The 24627-nt window shown below is 39.5% G+C and overlaps 1 protein-coding gene across 3 annotated transcripts in view; it reads right to left on the bottom strand.

Annotated features, from left to right (window-relative positions):
* Positions 1 to 24627, bottom strand: part of nolo (ADAMTS-like no long nerve cord) — a 752674-nt gene that overhangs the window by 130386 nt on the left and 597661 nt on the right. For all 3 annotated transcript variants that reach the window (XM_083130826.1, XM_083130827.1, XM_083130828.1), the window contains exons 7-8: positions 23999 to 24128; positions 10141 to 10243 (exon numbers count right to left, since the gene is read on the bottom strand). In XM_083130826.1, coding sequence (XP_082986952.1) covers positions 10141 to 10243; positions 23999 to 24128 — 233 coding nt within the window. The remainder of the gene's footprint in view (positions 1 to 10140; positions 10244 to 23998; positions 24129 to 24627) is intronic.

The following is a 24627-nucleotide window of genomic DNA, read 5'->3' as shown; positions in this document are numbered from 1 at the left end:
TGGTATATTGTGAAAATAATTGCAACACAAATGCATTTTGCACTCGATTGTGCGATATGGCATAGGGAATAAATATATTAAATATCCGACATCCAATTGTTTGGGGAAAATCCGCCAAAAACCTGCTTCTTCAGATATTGGAGAAATTTGCCATAAGTTGTATTTATTTATATACAGGGTTATTCAAAATGAATTGCACAACTTTACACAGTTATTATGACGTTTCTATTTATGATAGAAAATCAGACAAGGCATCAATATGAAGAAAAACTCTGGAAGTTTTATTCCCATTTAGCGGGCTTATTTTGCTTAGCCGATTCTCCACCAGGATCGCCAGTGTCGCAAAATGGCTAATGACCAGTGGAAGGCGTATCGTGTGTTGGAGCTATCGAGGACTGATTTAATCACAATGGTGCAAAGACATTTTCGCATTCTTTTCGGTGGTAAGGCATATGTTTCACCCTTCCGAAAGATTTGCAAAAAGCTACAACTGCGAATTGTTAGTGCCTTCGAAACCATTGACGACTTGCTGTCGCTTGCATAGCAAGTATTTGATTATCGTTTGGACCTTTTTCACGTTACACGTGGTTCCCATGTTGAATCTTTATAATGTGAGTCATGTGGGTAAAACTTCCAGAGTTCTTCTTTTTATTGAAGCCTTGTCTGATTTTCTATCATAAATAGTAACGTCATAATAACTGTGTAAAGTGGTACCATTCATTTTGAATTACCCTGTATATCCATATGATATGTGTGTGTGTAGCAGATGTCTCCAATATGATAATTGAAACTTTGAAACAATTTTCTTTCTTGAAACTCAATGCTGAAAGGAAGTAAAGCAGCTCCAAGCAATATTGTTAAGCTCGCAACCACCTGGAAGGATGGCCTCTCGTTCAGATTTCGATTGCAGTAAGAGAAAATGCTTTCGCGCCAGCGACGGTGATGGATCAAACATTGCAACTGGGAGTTTGGTTGCTTCCTGCCTCAAAATTTTGGATTTGATTGTGGGGCCCTTCTCGAGTTAAGGGTGAAGCAAGGTTCAGCTTAAGAACGTTCAATATACTTTCTGCAGCAATGATTTATTGAAAAATGGGAGGTAAGAAATGGCACTAACTGATAAGTGTCCAAAGATTTTCCAGTGCTGCTACTGCAAGAAGTGTTTTTATCAATGTTCAACCTGGCGAAATAATTCATTGAAGGTTTTAAAAAGAATTTTGAGACAAGGAGAAGAAGATACACATACATTTTTAATTGTTAAATTCTGGTATATTTTGTGCAGAAAAGACGCTCGCAAATCCTCGTCATAACGATAAGCTGAAGTCTGAAGTTATAACTGTTCGATCAGTAGAGTTCAAGGACAGAATCATAAAAGTTTGTCACGATATGCCACTATTTCATATTTACATGTTCCACATGCTGTTTATCATTGAATTTGTTGAAGAAATTTCTGGGAAAGATATTCCAAAGCAGTTTTCTTCTGCTCGTGAAGAAAACTGTTTTGGGGAAATTATAATATTTGTGGGTCAGTAATTTATGAGAAGGTTTTCCTTTGCCGCCATTTTCCAAGATGGCGAAGTTTCCCAAAAGAGATGGGAAAATAATATATATTTTGGCACATTTGCGCACAAAAATTATTTGTGTTGCTATTATTTCGATGTGAAATGGTTTATTAACCTTTAGCATCGTAAAAATTCCACTTCATATACATACACGTTCAGCTGCCTACTTAAGGTGAATATACCGTTCTTATATGTAAACATCATAATACCTAAATAAGATCCATATTCGTTGCTGTGCACAGACTATTGACCTTGGTCATAGCTGCCAGTTCACCGTGCATAAAACTGTGAGAATTAATTTCAATTGTTATTCAGCGTTTCTTTTCTGTTACTTTCGGCCAATCACGAAGATGAGAATGAGTGATGGTATGATGAAATTGATGCAGGGTACACTCACAAAGAACATCCATGCCCGGGCTGGGATTCGAACATGGGATCCCTGCATCGTAACGCGCTGGAAATAGAGAGAGAGGAAGAGAGAGAGCGAGAGAGAGCGGAAAGAAGAAAATAACAGAGGTCTTTTCCTCATGGTAACTACTACGAGAGAAGACTGCCTCACTCTGAGCGACTTCATTTTCAAGCTTGTCCAACATCTTTAGCGACGGAACAAGGATGCAGAAAAACGATACGATACCCGGAGCCACTGTCGCCATAGTTACATAATACACAACGAGGAACTACATACTTTCAAGGAGCTCCACAATATTTTCCGCAGCGTCTGTTCCCTCCGTTCCCGCCAACGTGCATCTTGATCATCATTCGTTGCGAATCTCGCAGCATCCGCATTGGCCCTCATGCACTATTAATGTTCGCGGCGTAAGAGCTCATTGCGGCGTCTCTGGTTGCCACGATAACGCAGGTCTCCGTCTTTCCGTTCAATTACTTCCTCAGGGACTAACTCCGTTCCTTCTAAACCTTCCTTCACGCTCTCAAATGCTGCCACAAGCGCTTGGAAACTTGGACATCTTTCTTCAGCGAAACAGTGGTGCGGAGGAGGCCAGGGGGTCGATCTCCCGGAAAGACTTACCGTGTCTAAAATTAAATATGCAAAATACTGGTTTACTTTTGTATAATACGAAGTTGATTTATTATCCGCTGAACTTACATAAATATAAGGATTACCTTTGCATTGCTAAAATCTATGTTTTAATGCTAATCATAATACGCATAAAAGTAATGACCAGGGACTTCTCATCAGCAGCACCAAAGAACCATTTTGGTTTTTAATAAATAATCCATTTTTGACATTAATTTCTGTGGTAGGACATCTGTGTTTTTTTACATAAACAACAATTCAAACAAATCGAATTCAAGCTGTTTATTGTACAGACTTTAGTGATCTTAACTAAACATAAGCTAGATACTAAGTGATGTTACATCTCTATTCTTACCATTGTTACCTGTTCATGTTTTATTCTCATTCTCATTATTATTAAGTGGCCTAAATTAATAAAATATTATTATTGATAAAGTATTAATCTTATCGACCTATTTATTGGTTCGGACATATATGTAGTTCTAGATACATGCCTGTCAATGCATGCTTCCTATTTATGTCTTATTTTTAATGACAGAAATTAAGGTATACTGTTCGACCGCAGAAAACGAGACTAGCTCGAGAAGACAAGTCTACACGTGACCGGGGGGGGGGGGAGGGTAGGTACAACATGAACGAAACAACGCGGTAGGTTTCAGATCAGTATTTCGTGTGTTTTAGTTATTATCTCTGAGTTTGTTGAGTTGGTCATGGCTTTTACAACTTTCCACTCCCCTCTTTATTAAGTTATATTGTAAACTTTAAAAAGTTGTATTGCAAAGCTGCTTGCAAAGTATTGGCCTAAAGTTCCTGTAAGTTTACGTAATATAGACAGAGTTTTGGTAAAATGTATAGCACCATATAGGGCTAGAAAAAATGTTACACATTTCAGAGTTCCTAATCAGAGAGACTACATAAGGTCTTGTAAAATTTTGCATCATACTTATTATCTTTACACTTTCACTTCATTCTATCATAAAAATTGCAAATTACAATTTGACAGGGTGGATCGGTCTGATTCTTGTGATTCTTTGTAGACCACACTGGGGTTGCCCTTGAACGTGATCTCAAGAGGAAGTTCTGGGAATCATGAACCGCCAATTAAAACAACAGCAATCACGGATTACCTAATTACTCGTACCTTCTGCGCGTGTTCCCCAAGTCATCCTCCCACAGCAAATAAAGCGGGCCGCATTTGGTGCAACTTCTGCATTATTCTGTCCGCCAGGCAGTTTCACACTCGGCTACCCCAGTCATTCCAAAAACTGCTTCTTTTGGCCAGAGTCCAACAGAAAAGGGGAACAGCAGAAGGGGAAGAGGGGGAGGAAGATCGCGGCTCCCTAATGTGACCTTATTCTGCGCCGTGACCCTGACGACCCAGGCGCTGAATATCGGGAAATGGCCATACCGAATATTGTGCTGGAGGGGGAAAAGGGAAACATGTGGGGGGGATAAAGGGGAAGAATCCTTGAGAAGGCTCACGCTGCACAGCAGGCCATAACACACTCATCCGGTTTATGTATTGCGTGCTTGAATTTGTAACATTTTCAGTGGCTGTGAATACACGCATGTCTTCTTTCAATGCAGCTTTCTGCTGCGCATGAGAATTTATACCAGTTGGACGAATGGAATGCTAAACCGTGCAGCACACGCGACTTCTTTAATCGCAATTATATACATTTATGAGGGCTCCCGGGTTCGATTCCCGGTAGGAGCCTCCACAAAACTTCGATACCGGCCTATAGTGCAGGAGGCCTTAGAAAGATCGCTTCGCGGGCTTACAGCAGACGACAATATGGGGGTGTGTCTGCGAGAACCAATTAGGTCCGCGAGTGAGCGAGCCCGGTTCCCACAGCTAGCTCGCTGCACCCTTCTGGAAGGGTGAGTGAGTGACCTCTGCCTCTTGCTACCTCGGCCTGTTTGTTCGGTTGAGTAGCAGACGACACGAGGGTATCGGCAATAGTGTGCGAGCGACGCCTGCTGTTAGCCCGCGAAACGCTCTTCCTAAGGCCTCCTGCACTATAGCATCGTGAGGACAATCGGAAAGCTACTTAAGAGCAATGGTAGCGGACTCGATGGAAACAGCGACGATGGGACCTGGTCGCCAGAGGGCTGTTGCGCCAGGGAAGAGTATCTTTTCTGAATGTGATTTTTTTTAACCTTATATACATGGTTCCCATCCAGGGAAAGCAGGGTCACCCATGCTGGACAGGTCTCAGATGAGAAGCCAGACTAAGGCGTTCTGCAACGTCCCATCTTACCTAGTATATCCTATCCTAATATTCCTACCCAGTCCCAAACAGACAAATGTGAACATCTGCATCTGTGTCCCACATTATGGAGTGGCAAGTGCCAAGGCCTAAAGATGGCAGTCCCATCATGGCACTCGGGGTCAGAGGGCCAATAACCCACTACCCTTAAAAATAGATTATTAAAGAAACCAAACGAGGAAATAGCCGGACGGACAAACTGTTGACGACCTTTGGACTTAAAAAGAAAACAATAGAGCAAGAAATATGGGAAGCAGGAAAGATCTGGAACGAGATAAGGAAGATGGCTGGAAACAGAGTCCGTTGGCGATGCTTCGTTGAGGCCCTATGATCCGTACAGGAGTAACAGGAAATAAGTCAAGTAAGTTATATACAGGGTTTCCATAAATAAGTTATACAAAAGTAACCGTTAATTATGAAGGAAGTTTATTTGTAACAAAAATGTTTTATACATCAATGAATACAGCATATCTTCAAGTTTTCTACAAGTGTTCAATATGTGATCCTTTCATCACACGGGAAATGTCCCAGCGGTATTCGATTTCCTGCCAAACCCTTTGAAACATGTCTGCATCGATGGTCGCAGCTGCCTGCGTTATCCGGACCCGCAGCTCGTCGACGTTGCTGGGAAGAGGGGGAACAAACATACGTTCTTTAATGTAACCCCAGATAGAGAACTCCATGGGAACAAATCAGGCAAACGAGGTGGCCACGGAATCTTCCACCACGACCAATCCAAGTCTGTACTTCACGATTGAGGTAGGCGGTTACTTCTTTATGAAAATGCGGAGGTGCACTATCTTGTTGAAAAATGAAATCAGCACCCATATCTTCACGCAATTGTGGCATTAGATAATTCTCAAGCATGTCCACTCTGAAAGTGGGCTCAGCAAAAAGAGAAGATAAGCAAACGCTCACGTCTCCTGTGGCGGCGTCTGAAACTAACAACTGGAAGCAAATAACGTGCGACAATAAACTTGAAGATATGCTGTATTCATTGATGTATAAATGATTTCTGTTACACATACACTTTCTTCACAATTAACGGTTACTTTTGTATAACTAATTTATAGAAACCCTGTATTATTTATACGTATAATACCCCGATGCATCGAAATAAGTTACTGGAATCCCCCCCCTTTACTGCCATACTTTAAAATATATTACCGTTTCATACAGTTACTTACTTAAAAAATAAATAAGTTGCAACTGTTAATATAAAAAAGTAAATAAGTTGCAGTTATTTACCTCAAATAGTAAATAAGTTACAGCAATTTACCCCTAAAAAGTAAAGAAATTACACATACAGTTTCTTCATTCTCGGTAATGTCGATTTCTGTGGAGGAGTGAATAGCGCAACACCCTACGACGATAGGGATTCTAGTTTGAATCCCAGAATTTCATTCTATTATCGCTCATCCTCATCGTCGCGATTAGCCAAAAGTGGCAGAAAGGAGACGGTAACTAACAAATCCAATTAATTTTGGGTAAGATAGGTCAAATGTTTCATGAGTGAATTGGAAGCGGGCTGTCCTTTCTTTCATTGATGAAACGTTCAAGCAAATTTTAAATGTCAAAGAGGGCCACCACCTATTGCGCATTACTGTTTGTTTGAGATGTCTCGTAGGCTGATTGTTGATTTATTTGTAGGTGTTCAGAAAATGAGATCTAAGGGTCAGATTCCATCATGAAGGTGTCTGCACTGGCTGGAAGATCCACTAACACCTACGACTGGATCGAAAATGTGTTTGAGTTCGTGTACAATTACTGCGTATAAAGAGAAGGACTCCCGCATTTTCAACTGGTTCGTCCGTACAGATCACCACACACGCTCGGTATATTCCAGTCCGGATGGTCGAGCGGACAGACCGAGGGGAGTTTGATGCGTAAAATTCCTGCCTGGGCGGTCGGAGGAGTGGAAAGCGAATCTAATGGGAAACAAGACTATGCAGAGAGATAGGGAGAGTTTGATCATGAAGTACGACTCTAGGAAGATTGACGTTATAAATTTTCCAGCTAATTGGATGAGAGCGATCACATGCCACGCCACTCACCCAATGACAGCTAAGAGTTGAATTATCTCCCTCTGGGAAAAAAATCTATTTCCGTTCGTATGCGTATGCATGGACGGATGGAAGAATGCATCCCGTTTGTCCGTCACGCTAATGGTTCGATTCAGGAAGTGGCGTGAAGAATGATGTCCTACGCAAAGTGCAAAGTCAACTTTACTCGCGCCGAGTGCAGCCAAAATAGTTGGCAGCTCTGTCAGTTTTATGTATCGACAAGCTGGATAATCATGAAGTGACAAGAATAAACATCACGAGTGGCTAGTGACCACTAAAGCAACTTGGAGATATATGCTAACAGCACGAAACCTGACCTGCCTAACCTTCTCACGTATGCATCTAATGTCAAAAACTAACAAAACCTAACATGTCTAACCTAATTTGATGTTTACGTCTTCTATTAGATGCATACGTGAGTAGGTTAGGCAGGTAAGGTTTAGTGCTGTTAGCATATATCTCCAAGTTGCTATGGTGTTCGCTAGCCCCTCGTATAAACATTCAATCTTTTCTCTGGATTGGAAATACTTACATTTAGTATTTCAGCGCAGCACGGTAACCACTGGACCACGGAGGCTGGATAAATCTGATTTTCAAGAAGACTAGATCAAATATCTCAATGGCACTAACTCTATTTTGCAAAGGTTTTAGGTTTAAAGTTCGATCAAGTTTTGAAACTCGTCGACAGATTTTGCTCAAATGGAATAAAAAGGACCATACCTTCGTAGTACTAAATACTCCTAAACTAGATTAAAAAAAACTGCAGACTAAGAAATACCTAAAATATACGCGGGTTTAATTTCCTATGCTCCTAAAATGTAGTCTAAACATTTCTTAAAGTTTTAAATTCTCAACTTGAACTCAATAAATTTACAGCTGTTATCGGTGTCACAAGACTGACGACTTTCGACTGTTTACACCATCGTCTCTCCTAAACCAAGCATCATATATCAAAGGTTTTACTGCAAAGTTATTGTAAAAGTAAGGGAGCTTTCAGATCTAATTGACAGGCGACGAGCGACAACGGGGGTTCGCACCAAAGTGACAAGCGACAAAGGCCCGTTCAGATAAAAAGCAAGCATTCACCGCGCATGCGCGAACAACAGACCGAGATGACACTATGCATACCATTGAGAAAACGGCCAGGTGCGTTACAACTTGCCGTGTTTCTTCGGTTCGAAAGGTTCCATTGATTGCTGATGAATCGCTTCCAAGCAACATGCCTCAGTAGGAAACAAACCTTCAGAAATAAATTCAGTCTTTCGTACCGAAGCGACACGATAAGCTACACGTGTAGCTAGAACTTAGTCATTTTATCAATATTGTGCATCGTGTCGCCTCAGACTGATCGTAGCGCATGTAGTGAATGCTTTTCTACGCTCTAGATGAGACGCTTGTCACTTAGGTGTGAAATCCCAGTGTCGCTTTCAGACCGAAGCGTCATGCGACAGGCAACACGCTACACGTGTCACTTGAAAACAAACTTCAGAAATAAATGCAACCTTTTGTACAGAAGTGACACATGTCGCTTGGGGCCGTTTATTCAATGGCGTTCATGGTATCGCCTCGGTCTGCTCGTAGCTCATGCGCAGTGAATACTTTTCTACCGGCTGAATAGGGCGCGTGTCGCTTGTCACTTCGGTGTGCAACTCCCGTGTCGCATTGGTCTGAAAGCTTCCTAACATTTTAACAAAGCTAACCACAGTGAAAGTTTCTTTGGAAACCTCCATCCATCCGAGTCACTGGCTCCGATGAAGTCAGGTTTATTCCTCCTCAGGTTTGAAATTCAGCAGCGCCATCTCTTGTCGATCATTATAAGTACAAGTAATAGCAAGAGTGTGAGTGGCACCTCTCAGCGGATTATTTTGAACTTCATGCGGAAAGTAATTCCCAGCAGGAGATCAGCGCAGAGGTCTTCCTCCCTGAGTTAATCTGCCTAGAATACGTTTATCTGTGCTTCGAGTTTCGGGTCATATGATCAAAAAGTGTAGTCTACACGAGTTTTAATAATATATTAAGTGGGGAAACGGTGGAAATATCTATCGTTACCGAAGACATTTTGAAGGAGACAAATGTTCGTATTCTGTCCTTAGAGTTCGATGCACAGATCTCGGTCCATGCCTCGGATTCCATCAAGAGGGTGGAAATTACACTAATAGAGATAATAGGTCTGGTGTAAAAGGTAGATAATTAGCACCTTGGGAATATTGCTGTTGCAGCTTTAAAACGAAACTGGATTATCACCTACCGTTCCCAGCATTCTCCTCATATTCTCTGGAGTGCTCCAGTGCTGCGTGGTAATTGCGTATGAAAGCGGGCCGCATGCGAGGCGTGGGTGCGTTTCAAAGTGAATGCGTAAGCAGGAAGAATGTATGTGTTTAACGCTAGAGAAAATACCTTAAATAGCCGAAACGGACACCTGTATAGGGAACAGAAGGCAGGTCTTGTACAGAAACGCTCAATGTATAATCTTAACATTTTGGAGTTCTTTCGCTATTCACCACAAGATTGTCTAATTTGACGTTTGTTTGCCATTTTAAGCGAAATGGGAATATCTATTTCGTTTAATGAAGTTGAAATGAAAATAATTAAAATAATGGATATCTTGCTATGCTCTTAATATATTCCCTAGCTACAGGTTTTGTGTCCCTAATTCATTTATTAAGAATGTGCATGGAATTTGTTTTTGTTTCATTACAAGTCAATGATCCAACGCGTATCTCGTTCATTGCAAAATAAGCTTCAGCCTTGCACAATCAAGCTTAGTAACATGAATGCATTACAAAACATTTATTTTCTAAGGTTTGTTTCCAAGTGACACGTGTCAGTTGTTCCCTGTCGCGTGCCACATCGGTCTGAAAGTTCCCTTACAGGTAGCTACTGTTCCATTTTACAATATTTTCACGAACCACACGTTCTTCATTTCTACACAGTTCACCCTTCTCTAATATAACATTTGTCTATGCAGGAACAACTGTGGACAAAATGTCACATATTTTACATTCAAGTCTTCGAACATGCTCATAGATCAAAATACCAGCCAAACAAGCACAAAGAGTTCTTTCAGCTCATGCACGATTTCTTCTTTTACTTTGGAATGGAAAAGGTAGACTGATTTCAGCAAAATATCTGCTTCTTAAGCAAAATAAACTCTGATCTAGACACAATCGACGACTCTACTCTGCATAAATGATGCGGAAATTCGAACTCACCTCCTCCTTGGTTCCGTTGCCCTCCTCCATGCAGTGGATGTGCCTGAATCTGGAACCGCCACCGCAGCTCACCGAACAAGGGCCCCAGTCATCTATGACCCACCTGCGGAAGAAAAATATAGCCTTAATGATAAAAAAGGTCTCTTGAAATTGTTTGGTACATTAAAAACCAACAGAAACCAGACATTATCTGGGCTTCCGAGACATTTCAGAAACTATGTATTTCATGGAAAACCATTTACTGCCCCCACCGGGCTGTACTGCAGTGCATCGCCCCACAGGTTTTTATAATTTTATTTTATATCCCAACAGTAGAATATCTGTTACTGCATTGAGTAAATTTTATATTAGTAATGTATCCATATCAGACAAAATTCCGTATTGGGCCATCTATAAAACATATCTACAATGTGCGATAGATATATTGAATCATTACTTCGATTTACGGTTAGGTGCTTAAGTATAATGTTCATTTATGTTGCAAAGTGTAATTTTTAAAATGAAGACGAGCATAGATTATGAACACAGGAAATAAAAGTAAAGCAAAGGTTACATTTATTATGTTTCATGCTTCCATAATAATGTTTCCATAACATAAGCTTATAGAGAGATAAGTCAGAAAATATACTCCTACAGTATACTCTCAGCACCCACAAGGGTGTGTCAATTTTTTCGTACTTTTCTTATTTTATCGAGAATTATATTCGGATCTCTTAACCTTAGTCGTAGGGAGGTAGGTTAACGATATCGGGTAACACATAATTTTACATTAAATTCAATCCATTCCTAGACGTGTTGTTTAAATGGACATTGCATGTGTAGATGTAAGTGTCCATATTTATTTATTTATTTATTTATTTATTTTATTTTAATTAAACACAACAGGTGCATGCCCAATTACAGTGTTCAATATGGGATGACACCATTACATAAACAAGAACATAACTAAGAAAATTAACAAGAAATATGAATGATGCAATATACATTTTACTTTTAAGAATAATTGTGAGAAATTAACTATTAGATTATAGAAGCATAGGGAACACAGAGACAAAACAACAATAAATGACGCTAAACTATTGGATATAACCTTACAAGCTGAATGAAAACCAAAATTCAATGAACAAAACAAAACAAAACATACAGAAATTCAGCAAAAAGATCTAATGTTACAATTACATTTAAATAGGTCTACGCTTGGATTATTCTTAGAAACTAAATTAAATAACTTGCACATTCTCCTCATGGGTTCAGCTTCGGTCATTTTGGTTCTTCCAAGGGGGATTTGAAAGAGATCAGTTCTGGGCCTTAACATACAGTTTGGCACATAAAAATTTAAATTCGACAACAGATTAAAAGAATCTATTTTACCATTGATAAGCTTGGAGAGAAAAGTTATTTTACTTGTTTGCCTCCTTTCGTCGAGTGACGGAATATTAAAGATTTCGCGTAATATGTTGCTAGGAGTGAGTTTTGGATATGTACCATCAAGTTTAAATAGTAGATATCTGAGAAATTTATTTTGAAGCTTTTCTAATTTTTCGATATCTTTCTTGAGTTGCGGGTTCCAAACAAGAGAAGCATATTCGAGTTTAGATCTGACGAGCGTATAATACAGCAAGAGAAATGTTTCCTTTTTTCTAAATTGATTACCCATTCTCATTACAAATCCCAAATTTCTGTGAGCTTCGCTTAAAATGCGGGCAATATGTGATTGGAATGTTAACTTTTGGTCAAAAGTAACCCCTAGGTCGGTAACGATATTCTCACTTTGTACTAACACATTAGAAATAGTGTATGAATGTTGAATAGGGTGTCTGTTGTGGGTGAATAGAATAGAATAGAATAGAATGGTCTTTATTTAAGCAGGCGTGTTTCGGCCTCATGGGCCGTTCTTACAACCAACCCTTGTCAAAGATACAATAAATGAATAAAAACAAAAAGAAAGTAAAAAAAAACACATAATGATCATGATAATACAATAAAGATAATATAAAGATTATACAATGATAAAATAATACATTGATTAGATTAGTATATATACTGTTGAGTAAAGATAAGTAATAAGTCTTCGGTAGTTCAATGTGTATGCCGGGGGGGGGGGTAGGTTAGGTATGCATTATATGATGTATAAGTGCAGGTGCAATTGTTAACATATGAAGGTTAATTAAGTTGTTGGGACAATAGTAAGTTCTTCAGATTTTTCTTAAAACTTTGATGGCAAATAATGTTAGTCAATGGTGCAGGCAGTTTGTTCCATTCCCTGATCCCTGTAACAATGATGGACTTGTTATATGTGGCGGTTTTATGTTTGGGGATTTTTAGATTGTGCTTGTTGCGGATATTATGTTCGGCTGATGTTCTATGAGAACAGATCTTATGGGATAAGTATTTTGGGGAGCCACTCTTAAGTATTTTGTGCATCAAGGTGAGTGTTAAGTATTTTCTTCTATTGTTAATGTTTAGCCAAGAAAGTTTCTTTAAATAGGGGGATACATGTTCCTTTCTGTTTAGGTTAAATATGAAACGTATACAACAATTCTGAATTTTTTGAAGTTTATAGTTTAAGCTCTGGGATATATTACTGTACACTGGAGCGCAATAGTCTAACGTGGATAGGACGAGTGATTGCATAAGACGATCTTTAACATTAGCGTCCAGAGCATGTTTTAAATGATACAAAGATTTAAGTTTCCCCATACAGTTTTTCACAATAAATTCGACTTGTGGCTCCCAATTTAAGTGTCTATCGAACACAATCCCCAAGTTTTTGCTTGTATCCACTTCGCATAGCGGTATACTGCCAAGAGTTGGAGGAGAAGGTGCGTTTTTCTGAAGTTCCTTAAGTGTACCATGAGTTCCTATGGTCATGAAGCAAGATTTTGTTGGATTTAATTGAAGAGAGTTTCTCCGTGACCAATTTGTTATAGCATCAAGGTCGAATTGAAGTTTGGTCATCGCATTATCGTAGTTTTCTGTATTACACTGAATATAGATTTGCGAATCGTCAGCATACTGATGGTAGTGGCAATATTGGACAGCGCGGTCGAAATCAGCTACGTAAATCATGTATAGTAGTGGACCCAATATACTTCCTTGAGGGACGCCTTGTTGAACAACTAACCATTTAGAGTATGTGACTTCCGGTTCCCGATATTTCACACGTTGTTTCCTGTTGCCGAGATATGATCGAAACCAATTTAACGCGTTTCCGGTAACGCCATAGTGATACAGTTTGGCCAATAGCAATTCATGATTGATCGAGTCGAACGCTCTTGAATAGTCCAACAAGACTAAAAGTGTAACTTCATTTTCATCTATTCCTTTACTTACATTGTCTACGATATCTACCAGCGCAGTGCAAGGACTATGCATTTTTCTGAAACCAGATTGAAAGTGTGGTAGGAAACCTTGAATATGTGAAAGTATTTGTTCATAAATTACTTTTTCAAGTATTTTGGACATTGTGGATAGAATGCTAATAGGTCGTAGATCTTTTATTTCCGTGGGGTTGGATTTTTTAGGTATAGGTGTTACTTCGCATTTTTTCCACTCTTGAGGGAACCAACCTTTGGAAAGGGAAAGATTAATAATGTGCGTAAGAGCTTCTAAACAAAAGGGGATGCAATACTGTAAAATAGTTAGGTTTATGCCATCATAACCGCACGCTTTCGATTTCATTTTGTTAAAAATTTTACGTACTTGTTCGCTACTTACTGGGGTAAAAAAGAACGTGTCATTGTTGGGTTGCTCAAGATACGTGTTGGTTTCATCAATCACCGCTGCATTGTTATCTGAGGGTGCACTCGGCTTAACAAAGAACTCGTTTACCGCATTCGGCCGAAATGTATCTGGGGAGAGCGCATTACTCTTTTTATTTGGTAAAAGTCCCTGGCTTCTGAGGTTAGATCATAAATTTTTAGCATTTTTTACATTCATATTTACAGTTTCGTTATAGTGCTTAAATTTTGCGTTTCTGACTGCTTTTTTGGCTCTGTTTCTGAAGTATTTGTACGATAGGAGAGCGTCTGGGTCTCCTGTATTTACATATCTCAGATGAAAGAAGTCGCGCAACTTCCAGAATTCCCTTACTTGATTTGAAATCCAGGGGGCGGGAGGTTTGGTTACACGAATTTTTCGCTGGGGGGCGTGCTTATCTATTAATCTGATAATGTTATCATTCAAGGCCTCCACCGCTGCATCTACGTCCTCGTTTCTTTCGATTTTGCACCATTCCACATTTTCCGCGTCTTTACGAAACTTGTCCAAGTCCATGGTTTTGAAATTTCTAATTTTGATAATTTTTTTAGGTTGCTTTGGTGCGTACAGGTCAAATATGGAGTATGTTATATGGTGATCTGTGATTCCAGGTAACTCGCTCTGCCCAATTTGCTTTACAATTAAATCTTGTGAACAAACGATTAAATCAATTAATGACTTTGACGTCGCTGTCACTCTGGTTGGCTTGGTAATTAATTGTTTCCCGTGAACTTCCTTGATTATACTCTGAAGGAGTCTAGTACTGCTTTCGTTTTTTCTTAACATGTTGATATTCCAGTCGCCTAACGCAATGAAGTAATCGTAATTTAAGTATAGGTGTTGGAGGATATCTGCTACGTGACTGATGTGAGTATAGCTGACATTTGGGGGTTTATATGCTACCATAAGTCCAATTTTTTTCCTATCGATAGTTAATTCGATTACAAGGTACTCTACGCCGATATCATTATTAACGAACCCGTCTAAAAGTTTCCATTTAAGCGATTTAGAAATGTATAAGCACACACCACCTCTAGATTTGTTTAATCTATCTTGTCGAACTAATGTGTAATTTTCGATGTCTACTATATTATTACTAATATTCGGTTTTAACCAGCTTTCTGTAATGGCTATCAGGTCAAAGTTTAAGTTCGATATCATTTCTTTAAATTCATCTATGGAGTTGAGTAAACCTTGAATATTTAGATGACATAATTTAAAGCCATTTTCAGATCTATTTATTTCAGCTTCGAGCTGTTCCTTTATATTGTAATTGCTGTGGCGGATATTAATGGGCGACTCTTCAAAGTAACTGGAGTGAATTCTGATTGGGAGTGGCGTTTCTGCACCATTGACTACATTGGTAGGGTAATTTATATTTATCGTTTCCTCCACTGTTGGTCATGAAGTATATATTCTGTCCCAAGTGTGAATTGCATATTGGAATAACAATGAAAATGTGCATACGCATAAAAAAACAGGTGCTAGTTATCATAGTGACTTATTACTACAATCAAATTTTTAAAAATGTAAAAAAAATAAATGAAAAATTTAAGAATAAAAAAGTAAAAATTAACATAAAAATGTGAATACTGACACAAAAAAAGAAAAATAAAAAAAATGAAAATATTTGTTGATTAACTAAAAATGGGAGAAATATAGATTTTTGAGCTTGCCGATATATTCTGGCGTGAGTTAGAATACAAGCTGAGGGTTGTTTACATTTATATAACAGTCTATTATGCGACAGGTTCATGCCCTCCTTTCGCCACCATTGAGGAATGCAGAGAGTATTGCAAGCTTTGTATGGTTCGGCGCGGAATGTTCTCCTGCATTCCCCTACCCTCTACTTTTGACTGGTCACCGTTGCCCGTACGTCATTGATGGGGGAAGCAGTTCCAAAAATAAACACAACCACCGTTAGGAGGGGAGTGTGGCGGAACAGCGTTACTTTCTGCTGAACTTTTCGATGTCCTCCGGGTCACTAATCCTAACCACGTTTCCGTTGTGTAGGGCAAGTACATTCCCATCGGTTGTCCATACTCGTTCGAATATTTTACTAAGCCTTACCTTGTGAAAAAGGTCCAAATTTGTTTTTGTTAGGTTTTCAGTTATGAAAATACCTGTCCCTGTAGCCTTGAGGTTCTTCTTGTTCTTGTAGACCAAGTCTCTCTGGGCGTAGGTGACAAAGCGCGCAATGATCGGCCGGGGTTTGCCATCACGTCGCGGTGCTCCCAGTCGGTGAACACGATGAAACACATTTTGTGGCACTTTCACTTTCACCTGCTCATTGATGATTTTTGAAGCAATCACTTCACACTTTTCACCCTCACTTTCATTGATGCCATGAAAAACAAGGTTCAGGCGACGGTCATATTGTTCCAGGGAATTCAGATCCTTTCGCACTTGCTTCACTTGCTTGTCTAGCTCAGAGATTTTCCTCTCGAGATCGTTTTTTACTTCTTGAATGGCATCCTCCACGGCAGATTTAATTGCAGTGGTCAGCGCTGGTTTAAGTTTACAAGTTTACATTTCTTTAGGTTTAGGCTGACTTTATTAATTTCACACCACTGAAGAAAGTTATTCAGCTCTTCATGTAATATTGTACAGTCATCAGCGTTTTCGATATTTTTATATATTTTAACATCATCAGCAAAGATTAATGTTTCAGATTTTGTGAGTAGTTCAGGCATATCGTTTATAAAAATTAAATATAGCAAGGGACCTAGGTTCGACCCCTGTGGGACTCCTGAACTGGCCACGTATTCGGTTGATCTGCAGCCTTGATACACGACATATTGTCGGCGGTTCTGCAGGTAGGAAGAAAGAAAAGTTATAAGTGGAGGAGAAAGGCTATTGTTGGCTAATTTCTGTATTAATATATCGTAGTGAACTGTGTCGCCTTTGAAAAGTCTGTATATAAAACGTCAACTTGCCCTTTATTAGCTATACTGGGTGCAATGTAGCTTGTCAGTTCGACAAGATTGGTTACGGTTGAGCGCTTTTGGACAAATCCGTGCTGTTTGGGGGAAAGAATGGGTTTAATATGAAAATATATATGTTTGTATATTATCTGCTCGAAGAGTTTTGCTGGTACTGACAATTTTGCAATAGGCCTGTAGTTACATATGTCAGCCTTATCAGCGGCTTTGGGAATCGGACAGATTTCAGTTGTTTTCCACATTGCTGGAAATCTCGAAGTTCTGATAGCAAAGTTGAAAAGGGTGTGAAGAGGGTACTTAAGAATTTCCGAACATCCTTTAATTACATAAGGGGGGATTGAATCAGGGCCGGCGGATTTTTTAGGTTTGAGTTTTTTAATGGCTTCCTCAATTTCATTTAGTGATATTTCAGAGATATTTAAGATACTAGGAAGTGAGTTCATATTTACATTAGGATGTTTCAATATAGTTTTGGTAAGCTTTACTGATCTCCCATTTTAATTTCATTCTTAAGGTTTTATACTTAATTTCGTGATGTGTTACATTTCCCATTCTTTGTTTCCATTTTTTGTGGTGACGTGATTTTGCTTTCAGATTTTTAATAATTTCCCGCGTGAACAAACATGGGTAAGATTTTTTTACACAGGAGCGAGAACATGGAACACATTCATTAAAAATGCTTTCGATTATTTCATAAAATTTATCAACGGCAATATCTACGTCTTCGCATTCTTTTAGTTGGTCCCAGTCAGCTAATTCGAGTTTCCGATACATATTAATGAAATCGGCTTTCTTGAAATTATATCGTTAACAGTGACGTGTTCAGGAATTGTTTAATAAAGGATATGGCAAGAAACTATGTTATTAGTCTTTTTCTTTTTAGGAGAATTTGGGCCAAAGAGGGGCTGTAACTCTCCACTATAGGTATTTTCAGTTCTTACGGCGGGCGCTCTATAAGCTGGAAAGGGAAGTGGGGAGCGGAGAATTCGCCACACACCAACCAGACAACAGCGGTGGCGCCGAGAGATACGACGTGGCCGAAATAAGTACTACGTGAACCTTGTTCTACAGGCTGTTGCGTTTCTAATCGCGCTGGATTGGTCGTTTCCCCGCTTCCCTTGCCAGCTTCTAGAGCGCCCGCCGTAAGAACTGAAAAGGCCTATAGCTTCATCGTGAATACACCACTATTAGAGCATATTAACAGCAATGTTCGATTCTAAAAAAAAAATAACTTGTAGAGCATTCATAACGTGAAAGATAGATAAGGCAATAGAAATAAAATCTTCAGGTCCTGCAGCAATCAGAATATCAAAATATTTAATAAATAGCTTATATTTTAAAAATAAACATTGAATATATATATCGACAATTGAAACCAAGTAATAAAGACCAGTTTTGGCATGTACTTTCTTTATTCTCTAGCTCTCACCACATCATGTGGCTTCCTCAGGAGATAGGACCTGAATAGTCAAGATTTAAGACATGGGAAGGTAAGTTAAGGTTAAAAAAAAGGTTAAAAAAGATAAAAAAAAGAGTTGCTCTGAGTTGCCAGCCAGGCAACCGGTTGGAAGGAGTGACAGGGCACTGCACTGTCTATTATATTTTTATCGTATTTTTTATCCCTTTGACCTTTTCTACCCTTAACTTACCTTCCCATGTCTTAAATCTTGATAATTTTTGTCCTATCTTCTGAGGAAGCCACATGATGTGGTGATACATGCCAAAACTGGTATTTTTTGCTTAGTGAAGTGATGACATGTGGTGTAAGATATGCCTTAACTAAACTGAAACCAAGCTTGGTTGAATGTATATTTTAATATTATAGTCATGTAAATTTTCATGTGGTGAATGCAATAGTTTTCTGCAAATAATTGTTTTCCTCTTTACATAATAAGTGTGTGTGTGTATATATATATATATATATATATATATATATATATATATATATATATATATATATATATAGCGTTCATTCAGTCTCTGATCATAAATTTCTCGCTGGCTGAACGATCACGCCACTGAAGTTTCAGGCTTCGAGCCTCGACCTGTGCATGGATGTTCTTTGTAAGCGTCCTGTCATCAATTTTATGTAATCATCACTCATCTTCATAGTCGCGATTGGCCAAAAAATGGACGCAAAGTAACAAAGATAGAATTACGTATGAGAGAGCGAGAGAGAAGTGTGTTTAATGTAAAGAGAACACCTGCTATATATGGTTTATCATGTTCATATGACTTAATAACTTTCTAGTATTTTAGAAAAATAATTAGAATCGATAATCGATGCATTCGGTACATTCGAAAGAGAAATTGACACTGACACGATGTGCCTTAAAATGCCAAGAAATGATAAAAATTCCTTTTAGCAGCTGCCATCGTTTTCCTTTACGGGAAAATTATAAAAGAGAAAGCTCGAAAGCTTGAACATCTTTTGTTCCTCGAACGACCGCGATGTCTGCGTTAATATACTAAACGCTTGATCTCACCAGGTGCCAAAGATGTCGTCTCCACTTCAACAACTTCGGGAAGGTCCCTGGGAGCGAAAATGAACACAGCTGGAGACATCTACTCTCACGATGAAGGGTTGCCAGTGCATGCCATTTTGTTTTGGGACTTTACAAAAAATACAAACATTTGAATTATTATTCAGTACGAAGCAATATTGTTCCACTGAAAGACGAGGAATTGTTCAAATCTCATTTTGTATTTGAAGAATATTTATTTTCACCTGTTATATATAGGTAGTTCAAGGGATAGTCAAATTAAACCTTCATTTGTTTTCGTTTCTTATCTGGTAGATTTCTGTAAGTAGGATTGCAACCGTCTGCTGGATTTTAGGAGGGACTTATTGCTGATCTACAAATATTTTCAAGTTTGAGTCAGTCCTGTATACCTCCAAATTTCTGTAAGTGTTAGGATGACAGAGAGCATGAAACCACTCCTCTCCACTGATGCAAATGTGAAGAGGAGCGCCATCTTTAAAATGACAAAATTGTACTTTTGTACCTCACTTGATCAGTGTTGCAGCCATGAGATTGTCTTATAAATAAAAGTTGATACCTCATGTAAATTTAAGTTGTAATTTTTATCGTATTTTTAAGGTTTTCATTTGTCTAATGTAATATCAAGGTCTATGATGCTAATTATGCATATCTTTTCATAGCGACGATGACGATGATGAGACAGACAACTAACTAAATCTCTAGCCTTCTTAAACCCGAAGGTTCATGGCTGCAGCAACACAGGCCTTCCATCTGTCCCTATCTTGAGCAAGACTCTTTTCCATCCCTACCGATTTCCTTTAGGTCCATCTCAACGTTGTCCCTCCATCTTCAACTTGGCCTTCCTACAGGTCTCTTACCATCAGGTTTCCCAACAAGAATCCTGTAAACTCCTCTTTCCTCTCCCATTCGTGTCACATGGCCTGCCCACCTAAGTCTTCTTGATTTAATTATTCTAATAATATCTGGACATGAATACAAATTATGTAGTTCTAAATTATGTAACCTTCTCCACTCATCTGTCTCCTCATCCCTTTTAGGTCCAAATATTTTCCTAAAGATTTTATTTTCAAATAAAATTTTCAGAGACAGACACATACATATTTTACAAAAGTATCAAACCTGTCACCATTGAAAATATCGTATTCTAAAAAAAAAATAGTGTTGATATACTACTTCTTGGGATGACTGGAGCAAGGACGAGGTAAAAAAAGGTAAAAAAATGGTAAAGTGCTCCCCTGTGCTTAGCACCACGCCATGAAGGCGTATAGGGGGTGTGGGGGTAACGCACACTTTCTTGATCCGGTCGTGAGAGGGGGTGATGTGATCAGCATCACGCCCCTGACCGCCTTTACCTCCCAGGGTTTCCCCCAGGTAGCCATGTTATTCGACGCTTCCAACGTTAGAAAAGTTCCCGCATTTGAACCGACCGGGAATCGAACCCGGGACCTTTAGCATGGTAGTCAGACGCGTTACCGACTGAGCCACCGCGGCCGAGGAGCAAAGGAAATAGGCAATTGGACAAACAAAATGACACATCCTTGATGAACCAGGGTTCTAACCTTGCAGAGGTCGGCTATAAGTTATTTGGTTCAAGTTAATTCAGTATATGATAATTACACGACAACGCCTATCCTTCCATTGATAAATATCGATACATTTTGATTTTTAAAAAGTGAGTTTAGTGGAACCTCAATTTAATGTTTTTAAGAGGACTAAGTTGAAAAAAATAATTCAAATGTGGGTAAATGTAACCCCTAGTAACCCTATAGCGCTACAGCCCAATATTGGTCTCTGGCTTACCTACCGACTGCTGGCCTCCCTCCCACGCGGGCCACCAAGGGGGCGTGGAGATCTGCAGCCAGACTATACTGCTTTTCCGGATTCTCTGGAGTAGCGACGCGCAGAGGGGAAAGCTTGTGGGCGGGGCCAGACTAGGTGGGGAAGGGTGTCTGATGAAAGCAACGAAGTGCTGCGCGGTGTAACGGCCGTAAAGGAAAACGCTTTCTGCTTCCAATTTCTTCTTTTATTCTTAACAATGGCCAGTGTATTGTTTTACACACATAACAAATGCACGTTTATTTGTCTTTTGATGCTACGAAGAACAGAAAAAAAATTAAAACATAAATTTTCAAAAAACATGCAAATAACCACAAACTATGAAACATCATGTATCAAAATGTGTTTTAAACAAGTCTGAAAAACATGTTTTAAACACTTTGTTTTAAACGTTTTAAACATTTGTAAAAAAACAAAGCCATGTGTTTTAAACTTTTCAAACAAGTTGTTCTCGAACACATTCAACAGTATGAGGCACTCTCCTGAATGCAGAGTTCCCCTAGACTTGCGAGCTGACATGTTTACTACATAACTACTGGAGCGCGAATAGTTGAGTCGCTCCCTCCCGTGGATGTCCCTCCCCTCCGCGTGTTCATTGGGCAAGGCGCACACCCTTCAACATGCGCACAGAAGGCGTTCGCGTTCTCTTACTCCAGAGAATCCGGGAAAGGAATATAGGGGGACGGGTGGTCGGCCCGACCGACCCCCAGCCGTTGTAGGACTTCGCGACCGGATTACGCTCACGATGGTGGGTTGCCACCGGCCCTATACACAGACCGAAAATTCCCGGAGACTGAATCCGGGATCGAACCCATGCCGTCCCGCAGCCGTCGTCCAAAGCAAGGTGCTTTAGACCGCACGGCCACGGAGGAGGACGGGTAAATGTAAAGTAAGGTACTTTTTAACATTTGCTATGTTCAACCCATGAAGCGGTAAAATGTAAAATTCGAAAACGTAAAATCGGGGTTCTACTGTATATCACATGAAAAGAAAAGAAAATGCTGGAAGAATTACACCTATTCGTTTTTTTATTTTAGTTTTTACATTTTCCATCAGCAGTTCAAGTGATATGATTCATGAATCCTTGGAACGCCTTGCCCAAGTCTGTGGCTTTCTTTATTGGTAGGTGATTATGCGGTTGGCCATTTTGACAAATGAGCGGGGTCAGTGTTCCTTCGAGGTCGTTTTTTCAAGCTCGGTCTCTAATGAGAGACCAATTACAAGCCGTCGCATTGCACATTCGGAGAATCGATAATTCGTTTCAGTTTCATGCACAAAGACTAATGAGAATTTTAAAACGTGGCTGAAGCCGGAGAGGTAAAATAAGTACATTTTTTCCTGTCGTATTAATTAAAATGGTGTTGTTTTGTTAACACGCTAATTACCCGATTCCTGGGAAAGATAACAATTCCAATAAAGTTCCCAAAGTGAAAGTTAATGGAGGCCGTTTGTTTCAGTGCCCACCTCCCCCTCTGCTACAATCTGCTCCATTCTTAGACAGCCTTGCGCCCCAGCCGACCTTTCAGAACGTGGCGCTATTAGTCGAGAAGGCTGCGCCCCCTTAATTTCGGCCCCGTGTCCCGCGAGGGTGATCGATCAGCAACGCCTGGCTGCCTCCCTTTGGCCACTGCGTTGTATAAGGTCAAAACTGCGGAAGCCACAGGTCACATGCACAACCAATTTCATTAGTTTCCGACTCAGTTATCTGCCTGGAGGAGGGGAGAGGGAGGCGTCGTTGGAACTAGCTTTTGGGGGCCCAAGAACGAGATTCTAACAATTTCGACTGCCCCCCCAGTCCCCCCTCTTCTTGTTTGTGTGGGGTTTACCGCCAGATGTGTCCCAGAGCAATCAGAGACTGTTGTGTATTCAAAACATTGTAATTCGACCCCACCCCTTTACCTTAGTTCTACGTTTTTTTGCAAGACTCCTCGCCTAGAACAATTGAAGATGGGACGACTTTGATACTAAAGTTAAATAAACAAGCATATACGATTATTTCTAAAAAAAATGTCTTAAGTTGACTTTACACATAATCGAGTCTACATGGGCGTAACGTTAGACTTAACTTTGATCGCAGAATCCAAAAGATTTGCATCCCATATAAATATCGTCCAGGACTGCTAAATAACTGTTATACGTTGCGAAATCATAAAAATTACTCTTTATTAGGTTGCTCCTCAGGTCCCAGGAGGTTAACGAAAGTAAATTTTAATAAATCTGATAATTGCCACCACCAAGTTACGCCTATGCAAGACTGGACCTGCTGTTTATTATGTGCCTCCGCCGGTTATCGAAACCTGGACCCTTTGATTACAAGGCCACGACGGAAAATATGATCCTTAAGACAAAAGGCAATAGGAAAGCATGGACAGATTTATGGACAAACAGAGCGGAAGATGGCTTTCCTCTTAACGTTTAACTGTTCAATAGCAGATGCAGTAAATGTTTGAAAATTTATCAAACGTCACATTGCACAAAGTTAGTTTATTTTGGTCAACAGATGGAAGAATATTATGATAATAATTTTATGGTAGCGTACAGCACGACATGCAATTTATTTTTATATACTCTTTAGAAGTAGTTATTTAGTTCAAGAGTAAGTGGCTGAAAAATTTGCAGTAACATTTAAATCCAGTGTGTAATATTTAAAAGTGTGTTTGATTTACAGATTATCCAATATATACATAATATTTCTCGTATATATTGGTATTTCATATGAAATGGGCAGTAAATAAGAATTTTCAAGACATAGCAACCATTTACATATTTCGTTTGAAACAAAATGGGCTGTAAGAAGGGGAAAAGATCTTGAATTACCTTGGAGGGCAGCGATGAGTGTTGCAGATGATTGTCTTAGGAGATGGCATCTGAGAAAGATTGCACAGCTGCTCGTCTGCTTCCTCTCCACTGATTCTGTTCCGACAGACAGGTCGCGACATCTTGTAGCCTGAAATAGATTTGATACAATTCAGACAATACCGTTAAGCACGCAAAAACAAAAATTATACAAACACATTAGGATATAAAAAATATAAAAGGGTTGCCCAAATGAAACTAAGATTTTGTCGTAGCTTAACTACGCAGAGCTTTGTGTTTGCTCTAATAGGTGGCGCTGTATGTAAGAAGAAAGAAGGCAGAAGGTGTTAGTGGAGCCGAAATTTATCGTCGTATGAAGAATGTGGATGGGAATGCGAGTCTCTTACGTAACACAGTGTTCAGATGGTGTGGTGAATTTCGTGACGGACGTGTGCACACTGAGGACATGCCTAGACCTTGTCAAGCACACTTTGCCATCACCGAGAAATCAATTCCAGCCGTATACAACTTTGTAAGGGGGAAATCGCCGAATTACCACCTGAGAGATTGCAGAAACATTGTCGGTTGGGATACCACTGGTGTGCCGTGATCTGCTGCTGCGTTACCACTGGAAAGTCCTCAACCATCCT

This window comes from Lepisma saccharinum, chromosome 11 (genome assembly GCF_977018435.1).
Source record: "Lepisma saccharinum chromosome 11, izLepSacc3.1, whole genome shotgun sequence".
NCBI classification, from domain to species: domain Eukaryota; kingdom Metazoa; phylum Arthropoda; class Insecta; order Zygentoma; family Lepismatidae; genus Lepisma; species Lepisma saccharinum.
Note: the sequence above shows the minus strand (reverse complement) of the source record. Positions and strands in the feature narration are given on the sequence as shown.